Source organism: Lissotriton vulgaris, chromosome 6, assembly GCF_964263255.1.
Source record: "Lissotriton vulgaris chromosome 6, aLisVul1.2, whole genome shotgun sequence".
Taxonomy (NCBI): Eukaryota; Metazoa; Chordata; class Amphibia; order Caudata; family Salamandridae; genus Lissotriton; species Lissotriton vulgaris.
This window is the reverse complement of record NC_141694.1, coordinates 1,095,557,813-1,095,575,778: the sequence shown is the minus strand read 5'-3', so window position 1 is coordinate 1,095,575,778 and position 17,966 is coordinate 1,095,557,813. Positions and strand designations below refer to the sequence as shown.

The window sequence follows — 17,966 nt, the reverse complement described above, 5'->3', positions numbered from 1 at the left end:
GATAGGAGGATTACGGAGGCCTTGGACAGCACCGGTTACAAAAAATACCGGGTAGAGCACAAAAATGTGATCCTTGGTATTCCGCCGCCCTGAGAATGGCGAAAGCAGACTGTAAACGCCTGGAAAGGCGGTGGAGGAAATACTTCTCGGACCAGGGGAGGAGAGAGTATAAAGAGACACTGAAGGGCTATCATGGGCTCATTAGAAGAGCAAAGTCAGCATACTACCTGGAAAGAATTGGGTCGGCGGGCAATTCGACAAGGGAATTGTTTAGGGTTTACAAAGAGATATCTTCCCTAGCTACGTCGGATGCTACGGCTCTGGGCTCATAAAAGCTATGCAACCATGTGGCAGACAAGGTGGAGAAAATGTATTCCACCTTTCCCGACTCCGCCTGAGTAGAACACGAGGCATTGGAGGAGACAGAGTACGTCGACGTCTGGGAGGGTGAAGGGTTGGAGAGTTTCAACGTTCACCCCCTCCCCATCCCCCCAGAGCAGCTAACTAAAAAATTAGTATTAGCATTAAGTCTGGTTCTCTTAGAGACCCGGCCTCCCCTACTCCCCTATAGTGCGGAGAGGGAGCTTGGAAACCCTGGAGCCACATATCAGAAACCTGGTGGAGGTCTAATTTAGGACATGCACAGTGCCAGGATGCTGGAAGGAAGCAGTGGTCCTCCCGCTACCCAAGAAACCTCATATAGGTCCAGGCCAACTGGACAATCTGCGTCTAATCTCTTTTACCGTACTTCGCAAAGGTTGCGGATAGAGTGGTAAATATGCAGCTGACGGCGCATATTGGGAAATTCGATCTCCTGCATCCCACTCAGTCTGGATTCCGGGCCTGTTACTCGACGGAATCCGCCTTGCTTTTTGCCACAGAAACCAACAGGAAATATGTGGATGCGGGTCAGACGGGAGCCTTAGTCCTGTTGGATTTAAGTGCCGCCTTTGACACGGTTGCCCATCACACTCTGGTGCAGTGTCTGAGGAAAGGAGGTGTGTCTGGCAGTGCTCTGAGTTGGATGAAATTACTTCTGTCGGAGCGCAGCTTTCAGGTGAGGCAGGGCTCCCAATATTCGAAAGTCATCAAATTAAGACAGGGGGTGCCGCAGAGATCGACCCCGAGCCCGACTCTGTTCAATCTCTACGTGGCTCCACTAGCAGAGATTGCTGATGGGTTTGGGATCAGGGTCATGCCCTGTGCCAATGACACTCAGCTGGCGGTCTACCTACCACAGGCACAGGATACGGCAGCCTCCAATTTCGTGACATGACTTCAATAGGTGGCCTCATGGATGGCTAACAACTGCCTGAAATTGAATGGCAATAAGACCAAGGTGCTTGTGGTGGGGAGAGCCCCGTCGGTGTGGTCATCGGCCTGGTGGCCCCAGAGTGGGGTCCACCCCTGTGTCCTGCGCTCAGGCTAAGAACCTGGGGGTGTGGCAGGACACAAGGCTCTCCTTTGAGTACCAAACCAGGTGGGTGGCAGGCGCCTGTTTTGGAGTCCTGAGGGCCCTTCACAAAACACTGGACATGCTGCCTACAGCAGCCAGGAAGACCATGGTTCATGCCCTGGTGACATCGGGCTTGGAATATGGCAACATTCTATACCTGGGTGCAACGACGTGGTGTATGCTAAGGCTCCAGGGGGTACAGAACGCAGCTGCACATCTGGTCCTCATGCACTCGAGAAGGGTCTCCTCGAAGGCAACGCTGGCTCTACTCCACTGGCTGTAGATAAGAGAGAGTCCTGTTTAAGGCACTGTGTGCATGCCATCGTATATTTAAGGGGACGGCTCCTTCCGATCTGTTTGAGTTACTCACCCCTTATGTCCCAAAGCGCCAACTGAGATCAGGTGGTGCGGGTTTGGTGTGCGTTCCCACTATTAAGAGAGCAAAGATGGGTGGGCGCTCCTTCCGCCTGCTGGCTGCACAGCAATGGAACAGACTTCACTTGATTCTCCGGATGGAGGCCCGGGAGGGCACCTTCAGGAAAAATTTGAAAACGCATCTCTTCCCCCTGGGATAACTAGGATTGGCTAGGTTAGGCTGTGGCAATCTGTGCAATTGCACCGCAGCGCAGGGACACACTGGCCGAGGGTAACCATGCGCTTTATAAATGTGCCTATTATTATTATTATTATTATTATTATTATTACCAACAAAAGGGGCTGGACTAGCAGCCAACTGAAGAGCGTGGCCAACCAATGACCCCGAGGGCACAGTAACCCTTACAGAAAGTGTAACAGCCACTTCAAAAACCAAATACCAGGAGCAAGTGGGATAACGCCTCCCACCAAGACCCGAAGAAACAGCAAACCAACTTACTGAGGAGAAGGAGGAGGAGAAGGACAAGGACGGAGCCCCGCAAGAAGACGCTGAATGGCGAAGTCTGCACGAGTATTAAACAGCAGGACCCCGTCAAAAGGGAGGTCGACCAGACGCTCTCTAAGATTTTCAGGAAAAACAGCATCGCTAGCCAAGCATGGCGATGGAGAGCCACAGAGGTGGCCATAGCACGGTCAATAGCATCGGCAACATCCAAAGCCGCATGAAGAATAGATGCTGCCAAATCTCTACCATCCAAAACATGGCCCCGCAGATCAGCACGGGCACCCTCATGAGAGACATGAGAAAGAAGGGACTCCACAGAATCCCACAGACTAGAAGTAGCCCTGGTCAGCACACACAAAGTGTTAAGCGCCCTCAAGGCAGCACTGGAAGAAGCGAAGACATTACGACCCCATGAATCTAACAACCGGGCCTCCTGAGACGGAGGGAACACCACCACAGGCAAACACGGAAAGGCATTTCGCAGTAGAGCGCCTGGAGTAGAAGGGTGGAAAGAAAGGCAGACCGGGTCGTGCGGAGCAGGACGATGGCGGTGCAGTAGTGCCAGAGGCACCGGATCGCCCGTAGCAGGGCGCCCGCAAGCCCCAATAAGAGAATTATGGAGTGACGCTTCAAAAGTAGGAACAACTCCCGTCCACCAGAGCCCGTGTGGAGAATCTCCAAGAGGTTGTCTGTAGGAATTAGAGTGACAGGTTCACCAATCCTCAGAATACCAGCAGCCTTAGAAATAGCCCGAACAAAGGCAACACTGGCCTCAGTAGGGCACTGCGGAGGTGAAAGCAATTCCTCAGTGGGTGACCGTTGCAGACTGAGCCGCCCATCCCCAAGTCCAGGGAGAAGCGGCCAGCCCCGGCATAGAGGAGGATCCACAGATGAATGAGGGATCCGAGGGGTCTCAGGGGAAGGTGGAGAGGCTGGTGGAGAAGCCAGCGGCGAGCCAGGGAAAAAAGGATTCGAGGATTTTGGCCGTGGGGACGGCAAAGAGCCTTCCCTGGAAGATGCTGGTGAAAAGGTAACTACACGGTGCCCTGTCTCCGGGGAGAAACACACAAACAGATGACGGACCTCAGGAGACGAAGGGACCTCAGGAGACGAATCCAGAACCACGTGCTCTCCAGGAGAATGGGGCGAGGCCGACGCCGGACCGGCGAAGGGGCGGTGCTGAAAAGGTGCCGGCTCAGCCTCGGATGGGGCAGCCGCCCGTGCCGAGGACCGAGAGGGACTCGGGAAGGCTACCCAGACCCGGGCCTTCACCCGCGATTCGACCGGAGCCAGGAAAGAAGACTATCGGTGCCAAAACGGCACCAAAGCGGCACGGGCTCGACCTCTGGTGAGGCAGCCACCTGCCCAGAGGACCAAGGGGGGCTCGGGGGCAAGCACGGAGCTCTGGCGATCACCTCCGACGCCACAGGGAGCCCTGTAGGGAATTGCAGCGAAGCAGGGACACTAGGCGCCGAAGAGGGGTGCCCCGAAAGACCACACGTCGACGAAGCTACTCTCCTACGACCTGGAGCCGAAGTCTTCGGTGCCGTGGCCGCCGGCGACTCCGCGGAAGTCCCCGTGCAAGGCAAGAGATGCACGGACGTCTAAGGAGGTGGAGGAAGGGACAAAGAGCCGCATTTGGGCCCTAGTCGCCTTCGCGCCGGGAAACGGTGGGTAGGGAGGCGACAGGCGGAGGATAAACGCCCGGGGGGGAGACGGCGCCCGCCGCGGAAGGAGGACAGGGCCTCGGAGACAAACTGAAGGACCAACCAGCCGGTGAGCCACGCCCAAGAGGCAGCAGCGATAGACGATGTCGCAGACTAAATCAGCGATTCCTTGCATCCGAGGTAGGGGACGGACGCTGTGATGACACCGACCTGGACAAGTGTGCTGACAGCAACTTAATTCGGCGCTCCAGCCATGATTTAGGGTTAAGGTCCTGACAGGCGTCCCAACTCTCCAAGTCGTGGTGCTAACCCAGGCACCACATGCAAATCGGGTGAGGGTCCGTCGCCGACACGGGACGTGCACAATAGGTACACGTCTTGAATCCCCGAGGCATTTGCACACTGTTCCACTGAACGCCAAGCGTGAAAAGGGATAGAAGGCCTGAAACAGGCCAGGACACAATCCGGATCAGAGTTGCACGCGGAAAAGAGAAAAAACTGATGTAGGCGCGCCGGGTGTGACTTATGTATCCTCGCTGATGTCACAAACTGGGACAACGTCAGGGCGGAGTCACGTGGTGCTGTCCCCCCTGCGCGCAGGTATGCTGTGGCAGAAAAGTTTTCCAAATCCAGTCTCACGCCGGGGATAATTCTACGTTGAGGAATCTGAGGCTAGTAGTCTTTATCAGATACCTTGCCAGGTAAGGTGTTAGAGGGCAATAAAGGAACACACATATTCACCTGCGTGCATGTTTTATTTTCATTTGCACTGCCTGGGAGTATTTCTTTAATTCATCAACTCTGAAGTTATCAACAAAGGTAGCTGCCAGATGAAAGATCATCACCAGGGCAGAACTAATCAATGTTGATGGAAAAGCCACTGTCAGGGCGGACTTTGTCCAGAAGGCCAATGTTATCGATGGAATTACTGTAAATAATAAAACAGAGGTTGGCCTCATGGCAGGCATTGTCAGCAAGGAAGAAGTTGTTTGTGGTGAAGGTGTCAGGAAATGACCTGCCTTGACCAGAGGAAAAAAGACGGTCACTGTTGACAACTTGTTCATCGATAGAGGTTTAGGTGGAACAGTGTGCACCTTGTCCTATCCCTCTGAAGTGCATCAGCTGTTTTTCACTTTTTGAAGTTTTCCAGGGAGGTTCCTTTGAGGCGCAAGTAATGTCTTCAGTCAAAAATCTCTTAGAGGCACACCAGATGTTTAAAAGTACAAACTTTACCTTTTTGGAGAATGCAGGCAGTGCACTTCTCAGAGAGTTACTGCTAGAGGATAGTGAATCTCTGAAAAAAGGCCATGTTTCAATGATATAAAAGGCAATTTTCTGTTCCACAGAATTTATTTTAGAGGATCCGTACCATATGTTAAAGTTCTTGGATTCTTGCTTGGGTACAAGAAAGAAATACAATCTTAACAGGGGATATCACTAAAGAGTTTATTTTGGCCAGATGTTTCATTTAGGCAGAAGAGAGCCTTTTCAAGAGAATCGGCCATAGCAGAATCACTTCTCCATCCCTTATCCTAACACCTAAGAACCAACACTCGGATGCAAAGGAAAACTACTAGAGGAACTGAAAGCAGTTCAGAGTCAGAAAAAAAGATTACTCTAGTCACTTAACTGTTGAAGAAGAGAGCTTCCAGAGGATATTCTCTTCACACAGTCACCTCTTAATAACTAGAGCTTAGGTCTCCTTCAAGGAGGTGATTAGGCAACCACATGTCACGCTTTTAAAGACTTTCAGTCATGTTAAAATTGCTGCTGCTGTTTGAAAGTTACTGTAACACTCCCAGCACGATAATGAGAGTGATTAAACAATGGGAATCTATGAAATATTAATTGCTGGAAAAGTTGGAATTGTTGCGATATGGTCAACAGGTCATCAGCCCTCTTACAAGAGACAAAGAATGGGTAAACACACAAATGCAAAATAGAACAATTGCAGGATGCCAACATAAGAAATGGGGGCAGATTTGAACATAGTACTCAAACACAGAAATTTTAATGAAGCCAAGCATATTACAATGGAAAACAGATATTCTTCTTACCAGATCAGTGCCTGGGGCACAATGAAATACAATCAAGGAAGTGTAGTTTAGCTCTTTCTCTGTTGAGCATGGGGTTGTACTTTCAAACTGTATGTAGACTTGTTGATTTGCCGGATTGATCTGGGGCGGTCCACTAACACGACCAATATCCTACAAAATACACACAAAATAGGAGTAAAGTCTATATTCTGGGTACACCCTCAAGTATTAACAGTGAATTAATTATAATAAGAAAGCACTGACTATTTACAGGAAACAGTTGATGTGGGCTCAAATTACTTATCAAAATGTACCTCAAGAAGCTCCGTTGCAAGGATTTTCGAAGCCCAAGAAATAATTATAGTTTGACATTTAGGCACTCTGGTTAACCTAGAAATAAATCCATGTTTGTGACCATTTGTTGCCATCTTGCGCCTTCTAGTAGGGACAACAACATTTTCCAGGTGTCTATAATGTAGCACAACCCTAGGCTAATAGGTATAGTACGCAATACAAAGGGAGATAAGCCAAGTTCATTATTCACTGGAGACTAACACTCACAGTACGATTAATAATAGATGGAAGTTTACTGAGGATGAGAAAATACAATGGCATAAAAGGAGCTGATGGGGAAGACAAGAGAGAAAAAGGAGAGCATGGATATACTCAGCCGCGGTCCATGCAGGTAACAGTGGTGGGTCTGTGGGGAGGATTTCGAGGGACGAAGCAAGGGGGAAAATTAAATAAATGAATCATTTGTCATCGTCCGTTGGAATCTCCCCACAGCTGTTACCTCACGGACTGCGGTTGGATATACTGGACAGTTAATCTATGCTATAAATGTTGCTTTACTCCATTCTTCACCAGATATCACGCAGACATTCTTATCAATGTACACAGACTAGACTTTGGGTCCGCCCCTTTCAATCATTGGCTTTATTTAGACCAACCTCTTTTAGTCACTGGCTTGGGACTTTGCCAATTATGCCTTAGATCTATGCAGTGGGGTATTCATCAATCACCTAATGCTACTGCCTAATTATCTGTCTCCTTCCGTTTCCAAGTGTTTTCATTGGACTGCATGTGGAACTACTTACAACTATAGTCCTCTCTGCCTGCTCCTGCTGGCTTCATTCAGTGTGTCTCTCAGTAATGTGCTAATGTTATATGTGTTAACAGATTACAACCAGATATATTAGCTGTGCAAATATTAGTTTCCATTTATACACAATTGTGTATGTATTCATATGTGTCAGACACCCTTATGACAGACATGTTGAACATAACAGTAAAATACAAAGAAGCCACTTTTTCCTCCTATCCAATCCGTAGAAAATACAAAGAAACCAAGAGTCCACCAGGGGGTAGGGTAGCTTGGATTCCAACAATCAGCGTCAATAGTTGCTGAATGAAAAGCAAACCCTTTGAGCAATGTACTTCCTGGTTAAAGCAGTTTTCCCTTTAGCTAGCACTTGGGCAAGATTAACAAATGTACACCCCTGTTTGGTCCTCTCATAACATGGTACTAAACCAAATAGGCACACATCAGGTCTCGAACAATTTCTTGATCGATCACAAGAACACCTCCCAAACCACTTGTTTTGGAAAAGCTAGCATTACAGAGCACCCCCACACCATGTGGACCTATGAATCTAGCATTCCAGGATACTACTGCTGGAGATGCCACAGCCCTGCTCCACTTTTCATTTTAAACTCCCTACCCAGTGTCATGTTCCGCCTGCTTCCTGGACCTAAGAAATTTAGTCTTGCTTGCATTCAATACCTTCCTGTGCAATAACTTGATAGCTTTCCTGTCTGCCCCCAGAGCTCTTACATTTGCAGCACTCCAGGAGCCTCCGATATACTATTATAACCACTGCCCTGGTTAAGAGACTTAAGATAAAAAATTGGCCATCTGGGATACTTTATGAGGCCTGGATATCCTCAAACGAATAGTCCCCGATTCATAAAAGTCCCAAAATGGATGACTGAACTTGAGCCACTTCTCTAGTTCAAAATTTTCAGTTGCTCTTAGCAGCCTAAGGAATTAAGGTTAATAAATCCCAGTGTGCACGCCACATGTCTTTTCAGATATTACATCCAGCATTTACACAACCAGCAGCAGACTAGGAAACCCTTGAGCAAGACGGATGTAATAAAAAAAATCCTCCATCAATAACAATGGCCTTGGTGCTCATTCTAAAACGTCCACCTCAGATGGCCACCCAGTGGATGACGGTATTTCCACATACTGGAACTGTGCATCCACACAATAACCTTCAAAACAGGCTATACCTAATCCCACCTCAGTTATGAAGAGTTCGAGCAAGTCAAGGGCCACTGGTTTACTTCCACCTCTCCAAATCAAGGTGATCACCGGCTAATCCAATTGCTGCAGAAGTTTCTGCAAGAGCTTTATAGATATATTCCTCAATGCATGAACACTTGTCCATTACTGTCAGCCATTCCTCTTTAGGAGGGAATTTGCCCAGCTTCCAGTATTTTGTAATGTCTCTTTTAGCAAGCAGATGCTCTTACTCCCACCAAGATCCTCCGGAAGCACCAAGTTCCTCCAGCACCTGCAGGAGAATGAGTGCAGGCGACAGATCTGTGGGGCACCTTAAGACCTGCATCAATATCACCATTTTTGTAAAGGTAATGCTCTCCATTAAAGGTTGTTGTAGAAGGTAACTGATAAACGTAAGAAGCTTAGAGACATATGGATAGTCCCCTCAATCAGAGTATCACTGCAGTGGTAAATCCAAACTCACAGATATTTTAATTAGCCCAGTGGCAATGGATAGCATCCCTAGGGGTCTCAAACCAAAAATAATGTTTTTGTCAACTGAGGGAGAAAGCTGTGTGAAAGAAAAATAAAATATTTAAAGATCACGGAGCAATGAGAGAGGCAGGTCAAAGGATCCATGCACAGCCTAGGGTATACAGCAAAAGTAGATATATTCTCCTAAACAAAGTGCTTTGTTATATGGTTCCTACGCATTTTGTACAACTATTTATTACATCAACAAAACTTCTCTTAATATAGAGATTGGGCCTTCTTATATAATCAGTAAATGTTGGTTTAGCTACCTCACAGTATTACATCTAAACCTTTAACCTTACAGAGTTATAGATGTTTGTTGATAACCTCGAACATGACCACTCCAATTTGTGTAAACAGGTTTAACTCTTGTTTTTCACTTTTGTATGGCTAAGGTGTCACAAAGAAAAGATACAATACTGCATTATCAAATGCTTATTGAAAAGCTCTAATATTTGTAAATAAAACATAACCTGTGTTTATTCTAAAGATGAGACACATCGTTATAAAAATTATTCGAATGGTGAAAAACACAAACAATTCAACTATGTTAATTGTTAATAAGGTTACTCCTATCTGTCACTAATACCTCTATACTAATGAGAGCATGTTGGGAGTACCCATTCGTTAGGCCTGCCGGAATGATCTAACCCTATACCTTGGTATGATATCTCAGGAAGCCGAACTCAGTGCATTAATGAATGCACCTCATCTAAGTGTGCAGGCCAGTACACTTCTGCTTGCATGGCTATCTTCCTTCTCAGAATGAAGGTTGGGGTCTGCAGAACTTCATCTTAGTCACAGCTCACAGCAGCTTCCATGATTACTCCGGTGGGAAGTGCCTCTCACCGAGTTCCACACGGATATTGTTTGAATAATAAAATACTGGCCTTATCGCATTGTGCAAGAGGCAATGAGCAACATCTTTAGCTTGTCTGAAGCAAAAGAGTCATCACCGACTAGCACAAAAATAAAACAAGGGAATAGAGTTTAATAAGTTTGACCCTGGAGCTAACTAGGGTGACAAAGCCTACCAGGAATAAATGTGTGTGTGTCTCATTTCCTTACCAGAGGAAAATATGTACAAACCACTATTAGCAAAAGATGCTAAGTTCAAAAAGAAAGCTCAAATGGAAACGAAATGTAATCTTTACAACAGTTGTTTGTCCTAGGCCCAGGGGGCAGTGGCTTAATGATCGAGCAAACAGGCTACTACCTTAAAGTTTGGACATCCCGGGCGCACCACTGCAGGGGGACTCACGCCTGCGGAGTTTTTTGCAGCCACGTGGAGGTCAATCGGGTTCCTCGCACCAGGCCAGGCAGTTACTGGGATGAGCGTAACGGAAGCAATTGGAAGCGCCGGGGCACTGGGTCCACCTGTCAGCAATTCCATTCTGTTTCGGAAGGGAAGGTCCCCCCCATCAGGAAACACCACACCACTCCTTGAAGACCAGGCCCACAGTGCAGGATCAGCCAGGGAGATGGGCGTCTTTCTCACCTCAGTTCAGTAGTTTGAGCAGAGGACGGCCTCACCTCCAGCACTCATGGGCCACAATGAGTAATCTAGAAAAGGAGCTTGCTCGAAACCCACAGTACATCTCCTCTGGTCATTTCCCCACTGTTTCTAACCTGAACCAAAGTATTTTCATGAAAACCTTCTTAATCCCTTAAATCATCCACTCCCTCGTCAAATACGCTGCGCTGGAGCTGCGCCAGGGATATACATGAGCTGCCCTGTCCCAAAGCAGCTTCCGCAACGCACTGCTGATGTTATTAAAGAAGCTCTCTGGGACTCTGTAAGGGGTGTTTTGGAGTACATACAGCAGGCAGGGGAGGGTCATCATTTTAAAGAGTACGACTACCCATTAGATAGATCGGGAGTGCCTCCAATGAATGACATCTGCTTGGAATCACTCCAATTAGATGAGTAGATTCTGTTAGAGGAATTCCTCCCCATTCATGGTAACATGGACTCCCAGTTAGCGGAATTCCATACCCTCTACCAGCACCGGACAACCAGTCGGAAGAGGGAGCACCCTCCTCGAGAGTGGGAAAATCAGGGACTTGTCTCAGTTAATTTGGTAACTGCAGTAACTCCCAAAGAGGTCGAAGATGTGGAGGATCCTCGCAATCGAGAAGCTGGGCCTCGTGACATATAACAGAATATCGTCTGCATATAAGGAGATCTTTTGCTCTCATTCATCCCCCCCGATTCCCAGAAATGAGTGGATCCTGATGTACCCAAGCCACCAGGGGCTCCACTACCAAAGCAAACATCCTAGGCGACAGGGGCCACCCCTATCGCATGCCCCCGCGCAGGCTAAAGGCTTGTGAGACCACTCCGTTCATGCGCACTCTCGCCATGGGGTCCTTATATAATAAGCGGACCCATAAACAGAACTTGGGGCCGAAGCCCAGCCTAGGCAGGACCATGATTACATAGGGCCATTCTATACTGTTGAAGGCCATTCTGTACTATATGTCAACAAAGGGAGAGGTAGGGAGAATCGAGGACACTCTCTTAATCCCCGGTTGAATGTATTACAACAAAAGAAGAGAGGTCTAGTCAGTCGCAGGACTGCTAGGAATATGGAGCAAATGATAGGAGGGTTTTAACACGTCGGGGTCCGGTCTTGAGGATTCTTGCAGGTTAAGAAGCGGGTTGAGGGCGCTGAGGGCGATGTGCCAGGCGCGCTCCAATCCTCCTCCCGAGACCCATGGTGCTAGTAGCGCCCTATTTTAAAGTGCGGAGACACCCCTGATTTGGGGTTTTTTTTGGAATGAGCAAATTGCTCTTCTGATTTTTAAGCACTTTTTTCACTTTTCTTTTTTCACTTTCACGTCCCCAGGTTAGGGTGGACTATTAGAGTGTCCATACCGCCGGGGTATAGTCCTGAAGAATGCCTTGGTGAATCTATACCACTAGTACGGCAGAAACATGTTGACTGATTAATATAACCACGTGGTATTTAGCTGAATTTAACAAAATCCTAACAACCTTGGCACGTAAATTCAGACACATATACCACATAACCGTGTCTTAGGGATCACTCATTAAAAGATTTTTTGATACCCTTTTAGGCACTTTTAATTATTATTCCTTCACAACACGCCCTCCCCACACGACCAGCTCCGCAGTCTTTCTGGCGTCGTAGCACACCGAAGAGGCACTCGGTCTCTTCGGTGGGGCCCGATGATGAAGCATGACACTGACCAGGTCGGTGTGTGAGGGCCTTCCTACTCAATTTGAGTGATTGTGTTAAAACCCTCCTATCATTTGCTCCATATTCCTAGCAGTCCTGCGACTGACTAGACCTCTCTTCTTTTGTTGTAAGGCCATTCTGTACTGTCAAAGGCCATTCTTGCATCCAGGAAGAGTACCATTGCCTCATCCAGACGTGGCACTGTCTTCATATGCAGCACCCCATATAACATTTGCAGATAAATCGAGTTCCCCATCCCGGCATAAAGCCGGACTGGTCTGGGTGAATGACGGATGTTACAGCTTCAGTTAGTCTATTTACTAAAGGCTTGGCCAGCACCTTAGCCTCTACGTTAAGTAGAGATATGGGCCAGTAGGAGTTGCAGGCAGTTGAGGGATTTATCCTTCTTGGGATCGCCACTATTGTGACAGTTCTTTGATCTTCCAGGAGAGCACCTGCATCCCTAGCGGCCAGGAACATATTGAGGGGGTGGGGTGCAATCTTGCGGGTCACTCATTAAACAGTTCTAGAGTGAGGCCGTTTGGCCCTGCTGACTTGCCCTACTGGAGCCCTCGCAGTGCTCACTATTTCTTCCACTATTAATTCTTGGTCTAGGGCCTCCTTCTCCCTCTGAAAGGGTTTGTAAGGGTAGTGTCAGCAGGAGCTCCACATAGCTGTTGCCAGGCCGATGGGACAGAGGTGTATACCCGTTCGTAGTGACCTGCAAATGTTTCGGCTATGTCTTTGTCTGAGATATGTACCCCCTCCCATTCGATTGTGTATCTCTGTGAGCCAATTCCTGCCCTTTACTCGTTTATCCAACCAGGCATTGAGTTTGGTAGCCTTGTCCTCCACGTTGTATAGCCGTCTTTGCACTGCCAGGGTGTGGCCCTTGCAGAGTACTCTGTGAGGTCCCTCAATTCTTGTTGTCGTTGACTGATGCGGTGGACCTTGTCCCCCACCCCCATCTGGGGACTTCTCACTCAGGGCATCCTACTCCAAGGATCGGATCTCTTCTTCGAGTGCCGGACTGCAGGCCAATGCCTTCCTTTTTAGGTCTCGCCTTTTCCATTCCGAAGGAATGGGAAATGGCGAGAATTCAAGTGCTCAAAATACTCGTGAAACCACGGGTTTTTTCGTGCGGTTTTCTTTGAGTTCACGTGAATCACGTGACCAAACAGGCACGCGCATCAGCCTCCCTCCCAATTGCTTTTTTTCACGGCCGCCACCACATCAAAGGGCTTCTCCCAGCGTGTGCTCTGCGGCTTCTCCTCCCCTAATTATTCATGGCTGGCCGGTGGCCGGCGGTACTTTGTTTCCCGGCCGCTCTTGTTATTTGGTGTCACTTTTATTTTGATGTCCTGTTTGTTATTTTTAGATAAAGGAATGTTTGATATATTTAATTCAAGTTATAACTACCAGATTTCAATTTAAAATATAAGTTTATGACCTCAACGTGATTTTAACACGCAACCTTCTGATCTGGAGTCAGACGCGCTTCCGTTGCGCCACGAAGCCAGCTGATGACTTTTTTCGTGGATGTTTAATATGTGAATGCAAAGCTCAGTGGTGAAATGCACCCTGGTGACGATTTTTTGCACTATGGTGACGATTTTTTGTTTTCGAAGAATTAGAGGAATTATTCAAACTCCTGTTTTTTTATCCACTTCTGCCTTTCCGTGATACCCATAAACGTGCGTTGCTGTTGGCGCTGTTATGTTATGACACTGAAAAGTGTGACAGACTGAAAAAACACAACTCTTCTCTAAGCGCGCAAGAGCAGACATTTGTCACGCCCGTCCGCCGAGATCCCATCAGCTCAGCTGACAGAGTTGCCCTCCTGGAGGGTACCGAGGCAGAGCGCCGCCCCTCGGACCGTCAGTGCCCGTAGCTTTGTTTTGGTGACGCCCTGTTTTCCTGTCACTTGAGTAGCAGGAGTGTCACGCATGAGCCCAAGTGCCGGGACGATTCTGGGGTAAATTGTGTCAATGTTCATCACTCAACTGCCCCGAAACAGTGGCAGGCAATGCCTCAACCGATCAAACAAGCATTTGCAATGCAACAGGTCTCGCATTTACGCACGTTTGAGCTACTGGTATTGTAAATGACCATGCCTTTTATTCATGTTTTTGGTTTTGAAACATAAATAAAACGTATTGTCATTTACAATGCCAATAGCTTAAACTCGCGTTTGGACTGGCATTTGGTCAACATGTGTCATCAGGCCTCAGTTAGTATATATGGGCGAGGCAGTATATAAAGAAGTCGTTCAGCAGGTCATCGCCATACATATTCTTAAGTGTGTCTCCCAAACCTCTAATGCAATGTGCAAACTTCCAACAATACACCAAGGGCCACCTAAAAGTGCAAATCGTCAAAGATCACATATATTGATGAAGTGGGGAAGCGAGGATCTGATCCCAGGTCTCCTGGCTACACATTGTAGACCTGATCAGCAAACAAATATTAGCTCTCTCCAATTTAACACCTAAGGGCAATGCTTTGTGTTCAATTATTTTTTCAGTTTTTTTTTTAAATCTTTGAGGATGAGCTAATAAGTGGAGAAAACCAGACAGCATTACCAGCAATGGACACTCATGCCTATGCAAAAACAGTGTCTCCGTATAGATAAATGTGAACACATTTACATTTACAACATTCAAATACTTATATGCTTAAATCCACTTTCTTACAACCTTGTAGTCCCTGCTATCTTTAAACAGAGCATACTTGTGTCATGCTCCTCTGTTGCAGCTGCGTGAACCATATAACATAAACATTGCCATTTACAGTGCCAATAGCTTATTTTAGCAGATTTTTTTAAGCCAGTTTATTTTACCAACACATAAATTAAAAAAGTGTCATTTACAATACCAATCGCTCAAACTTTCCTAATGCGAAAAGTTAAAAGTATGGGCATTGTAAATCACAAAACAAAAAAATAAAATGTAATTTAGAAAACCAATAGCTCAAACTTTCCTACAGCGAGACCTATTGGCAACGCCAGTGCTTGTTCTTTCTCCTATGAGAGCCTGGACCTGTCCTTGGATCACTGCCTTATAAGCTTCCCAGAGGGTGCACGGCGAGTCCACCGTGACATCGTTATTGTGAAAGTAGTGGCCCGTGCCCTCAACTCTCTGGTCCCGTATTTTCCTATCTTTTAAAATCCACGCCGTTATTCGAGGGGAAGAACTGTCTCGCTGACTGGCCCCGTCAGACAAGTGATAGCGTCACGAAAGTGATCCACCCGGTCACAGTGAGTAATTATATAATCTAACCAGGAAAGAATACAGTGTCTGGCTGAGAGGTGGGTGTTTTGGAACAGATCTGCGTGCTGCGACCTCCATAAATTCACCAATCACATCGAGGTCGTAAAGAATCTGGGGGTGGCGGGGGGTGGCGGGGGGTGGCGCGGGCGGTCTCACCCTGGACCTAGTCTCTCCCTGGCCACCTATCCCATTTTAAGGACATCACATCAATCATGTCCCCACCAAGGTTCAGGGAACCCAGTGGCATGTCCAGGAGTGATGCACCAAGCGTCGACAATGTGTTGCCCTGCATCCCTATTGCTGCGTATAAGAAGCCCAAATTGATGGTGTGTCCCTCCGATAGGCCCGTTGTTAGGAGCACATATCTGCCCAGGGGGTCATGCCAAGACTCACCCGGCGTGAAAGGTGATACTGACTTACGAAGCATACCTCACCCTCGCGATCCTGAAGTGTAGCCTGTGTGCACCACTAAGGAGTACCCCAACCTGTCCAGAACAAAAGATGGTTGATCAGGCAGCCTTAGAAAGACTGAAAGGGCAGAAAGGTAGCCCTTGACAGTGCCCAGAGCAGAGCCCTGCTGGGCAAGAGAAAGAAGGAAGAGAAGAACCTCAGAAAGAGGGGCAGAGAGAGGATCCACAGCCTCTGCTGTGCACCATGCCACAAATCTGTTCCACCTGCAGGCGTATACCGACTTTGTGGAGGGACGCCTGGCTGCCAGAATGATGGTATAGACTTCAGGAGGCAAGTGAAATGGCCTCCACTGTCGCCGCTCAATCTCCAAGCATGGAGGTGGAGACTGGACAGGTTCGGGTGGAGGACCGTCCCCTGCTGCTGCGACAGAAGGTCCTCCTGAAGAGGCAGATGAACCGGGGGATCGACTGACATACTGAGTAGCTCGGGATACCAGTACCTTCGTGCCCAGTCCGGAGCCACAAGGATGACTTGGGCCCGGTCGTGTTTGATCTCCTTCACTCTGGGCAGAAGTGGTATAGGCGGAAAGGCGTACAACAGACCGCAACTCCACTTGTGATGAAAAGCGTCTCCGAGCGAGCGCCGCCTTGGACATTCCAACGCGCAGAACTGATGACATTGCGCGTTCTCTTCTGTGGCGAATAGATTAACCAAGGCTCTCCCCACTGCTAAAAGAGGCCTTGCGCCACGTCCGAGTTCAGATGCCATTCGTGATCCATCATGCACCGACGGCTGAGTTTGTACGCCCTGGCGTTCAGAGAACCTGCCAGGTGTTGAACCACCAGGGTCACGCCCTGATGTTCCAGCCATTGCCAGAGGCGCAGAGCCTCCTGGCATAGGGTCCACGACCCCACCCCCCCTGTTTGTTGCAGTACCACATGACGGTGGTGTTGTCCGTGACTCCGCCGGAGACCAGAGGCCTCTGATCTCCGCCTCTCCCATGTGGCCTCCCCAGCCCTGGAGGGACGAGTCCGTCACAACTACGTGCTCCGGTTGGGGAAGGGAGAGGGATCTGCCACTGACCCAATCGCGGTCCGTGAGCCACCACTGCAGCTCTCTCGAAGAGCCCTCCGAGATCTGGACATGGTCGGACAGGTTGCCCTGATGCTGGGCCCACTGAAACTTCGGGTCCCACTGCACAGCCCGCATCCGCCAACATGTGTGATGCACCAGAAGGATGCAGGAAGCCATCAGCCCCAGAAGCCGCAGCGTCAACCTGACGAGACTCGGGATAAAGGCTGAAAGATCGGAATCAGAGCCTGAATATCCCGAACCCGCTGCTCGGGGGGGATAAACCCGAAACTGCGCCGAGTTGAGTACCGCTCCAATGAAGAGGAGCTTTTGAGAGGGACACAGGTGTGACTTCGGCACGTTGATGGAGAACCCCAGTAGGTGCAGGAGATCCGCCATCGTCTGGAGGTGGCTGACGACTGTCTGGGGCAAGCCCGCCTTCAACAACCAGTCGTCGAGGTAGGGGAAGACTGAAACCCCTAACCTGCGCAGATGAGCTGCGACCACCGCCATCACTTTCATGAAGACCCGTGGGGCGCTGGTAAGGCCGAAGGGGAGTACGGTAAACTGAAAGTGCTCGTGGCCTACCGTGAACGACAGGTAGCGCCGGTGGGCCGGCAGGACGGGGATGTGGAAATAAGCGTCCTGCAAGTCCAACGCTACCATCCAGTCTCCTGGGTCCAGGGCAGCTAAGACCTGAGCCAGTGTCAGCATTTTGAACTTGTCCTTCCGGAGGAAGCCGTTGACGTCCTGTAAGTCCAAGATAGGGCGTAGGCCCCCTTTGCCCTTCTTGGGTACCAGAAAGTAGTGGGAGTAACAACCACACCCTACTTCTGGCCCAGGAATGAGCTAGATAGCCCCTTTGGCCAAGAGGGCCGTAACTTCCTCCTGTAGAAGCCGCAAGTGATCCCCCGATACGCGGTGGTATTGCGGTGGCATGGCTGGAGGGGTCATCTCGAAGGTGAGGGAGTAGCCCCTTCGGACGTTTTGCAGCACCCACCTGTCCGATGTGACAGTGCGCTAGTCGGAGTGGTGATGGCGAACCCTGCCCCCCAACTGGCGTCACATGGGCCTGAAAGCACGGACTAGAAGGGTTTTGAGGCTGATGCTGCGGGGGAAGGTGTGGAATGACCTCGCCGTTGTCCCCGACCG

The 17,966-nt window shown here is 48.8% G+C and overlaps 1 protein-coding gene and 1 non-coding gene across 2 annotated transcripts in view; both read right to left on the bottom strand.

The window, feature by feature from the left end:
• IGF2R (insulin like growth factor 2 receptor) overlaps positions 1–17,966 on the bottom strand; it is a 1,757,136-nt gene that overhangs the window by 470,166 nt on the left and 1,269,004 nt on the right. Inside the window, exon 36 of the mRNA XM_086927157.1 lies at positions 6,061–6,210. Within this exon, the coding sequence (XP_086783283.1) occupies positions 6,061–6,210 (150 nt within the window). The remainder of the gene's footprint in view (positions 1–6,060; positions 6,211–17,966) is intronic.
• On the bottom strand, positions 13,510–13,581 carry TRNAW-CCA (transfer RNA tryptophan (anticodon CCA)). Its single transcript has one exon. It is a non-coding gene; the product is annotated as a tRNA-Trp (tRNA).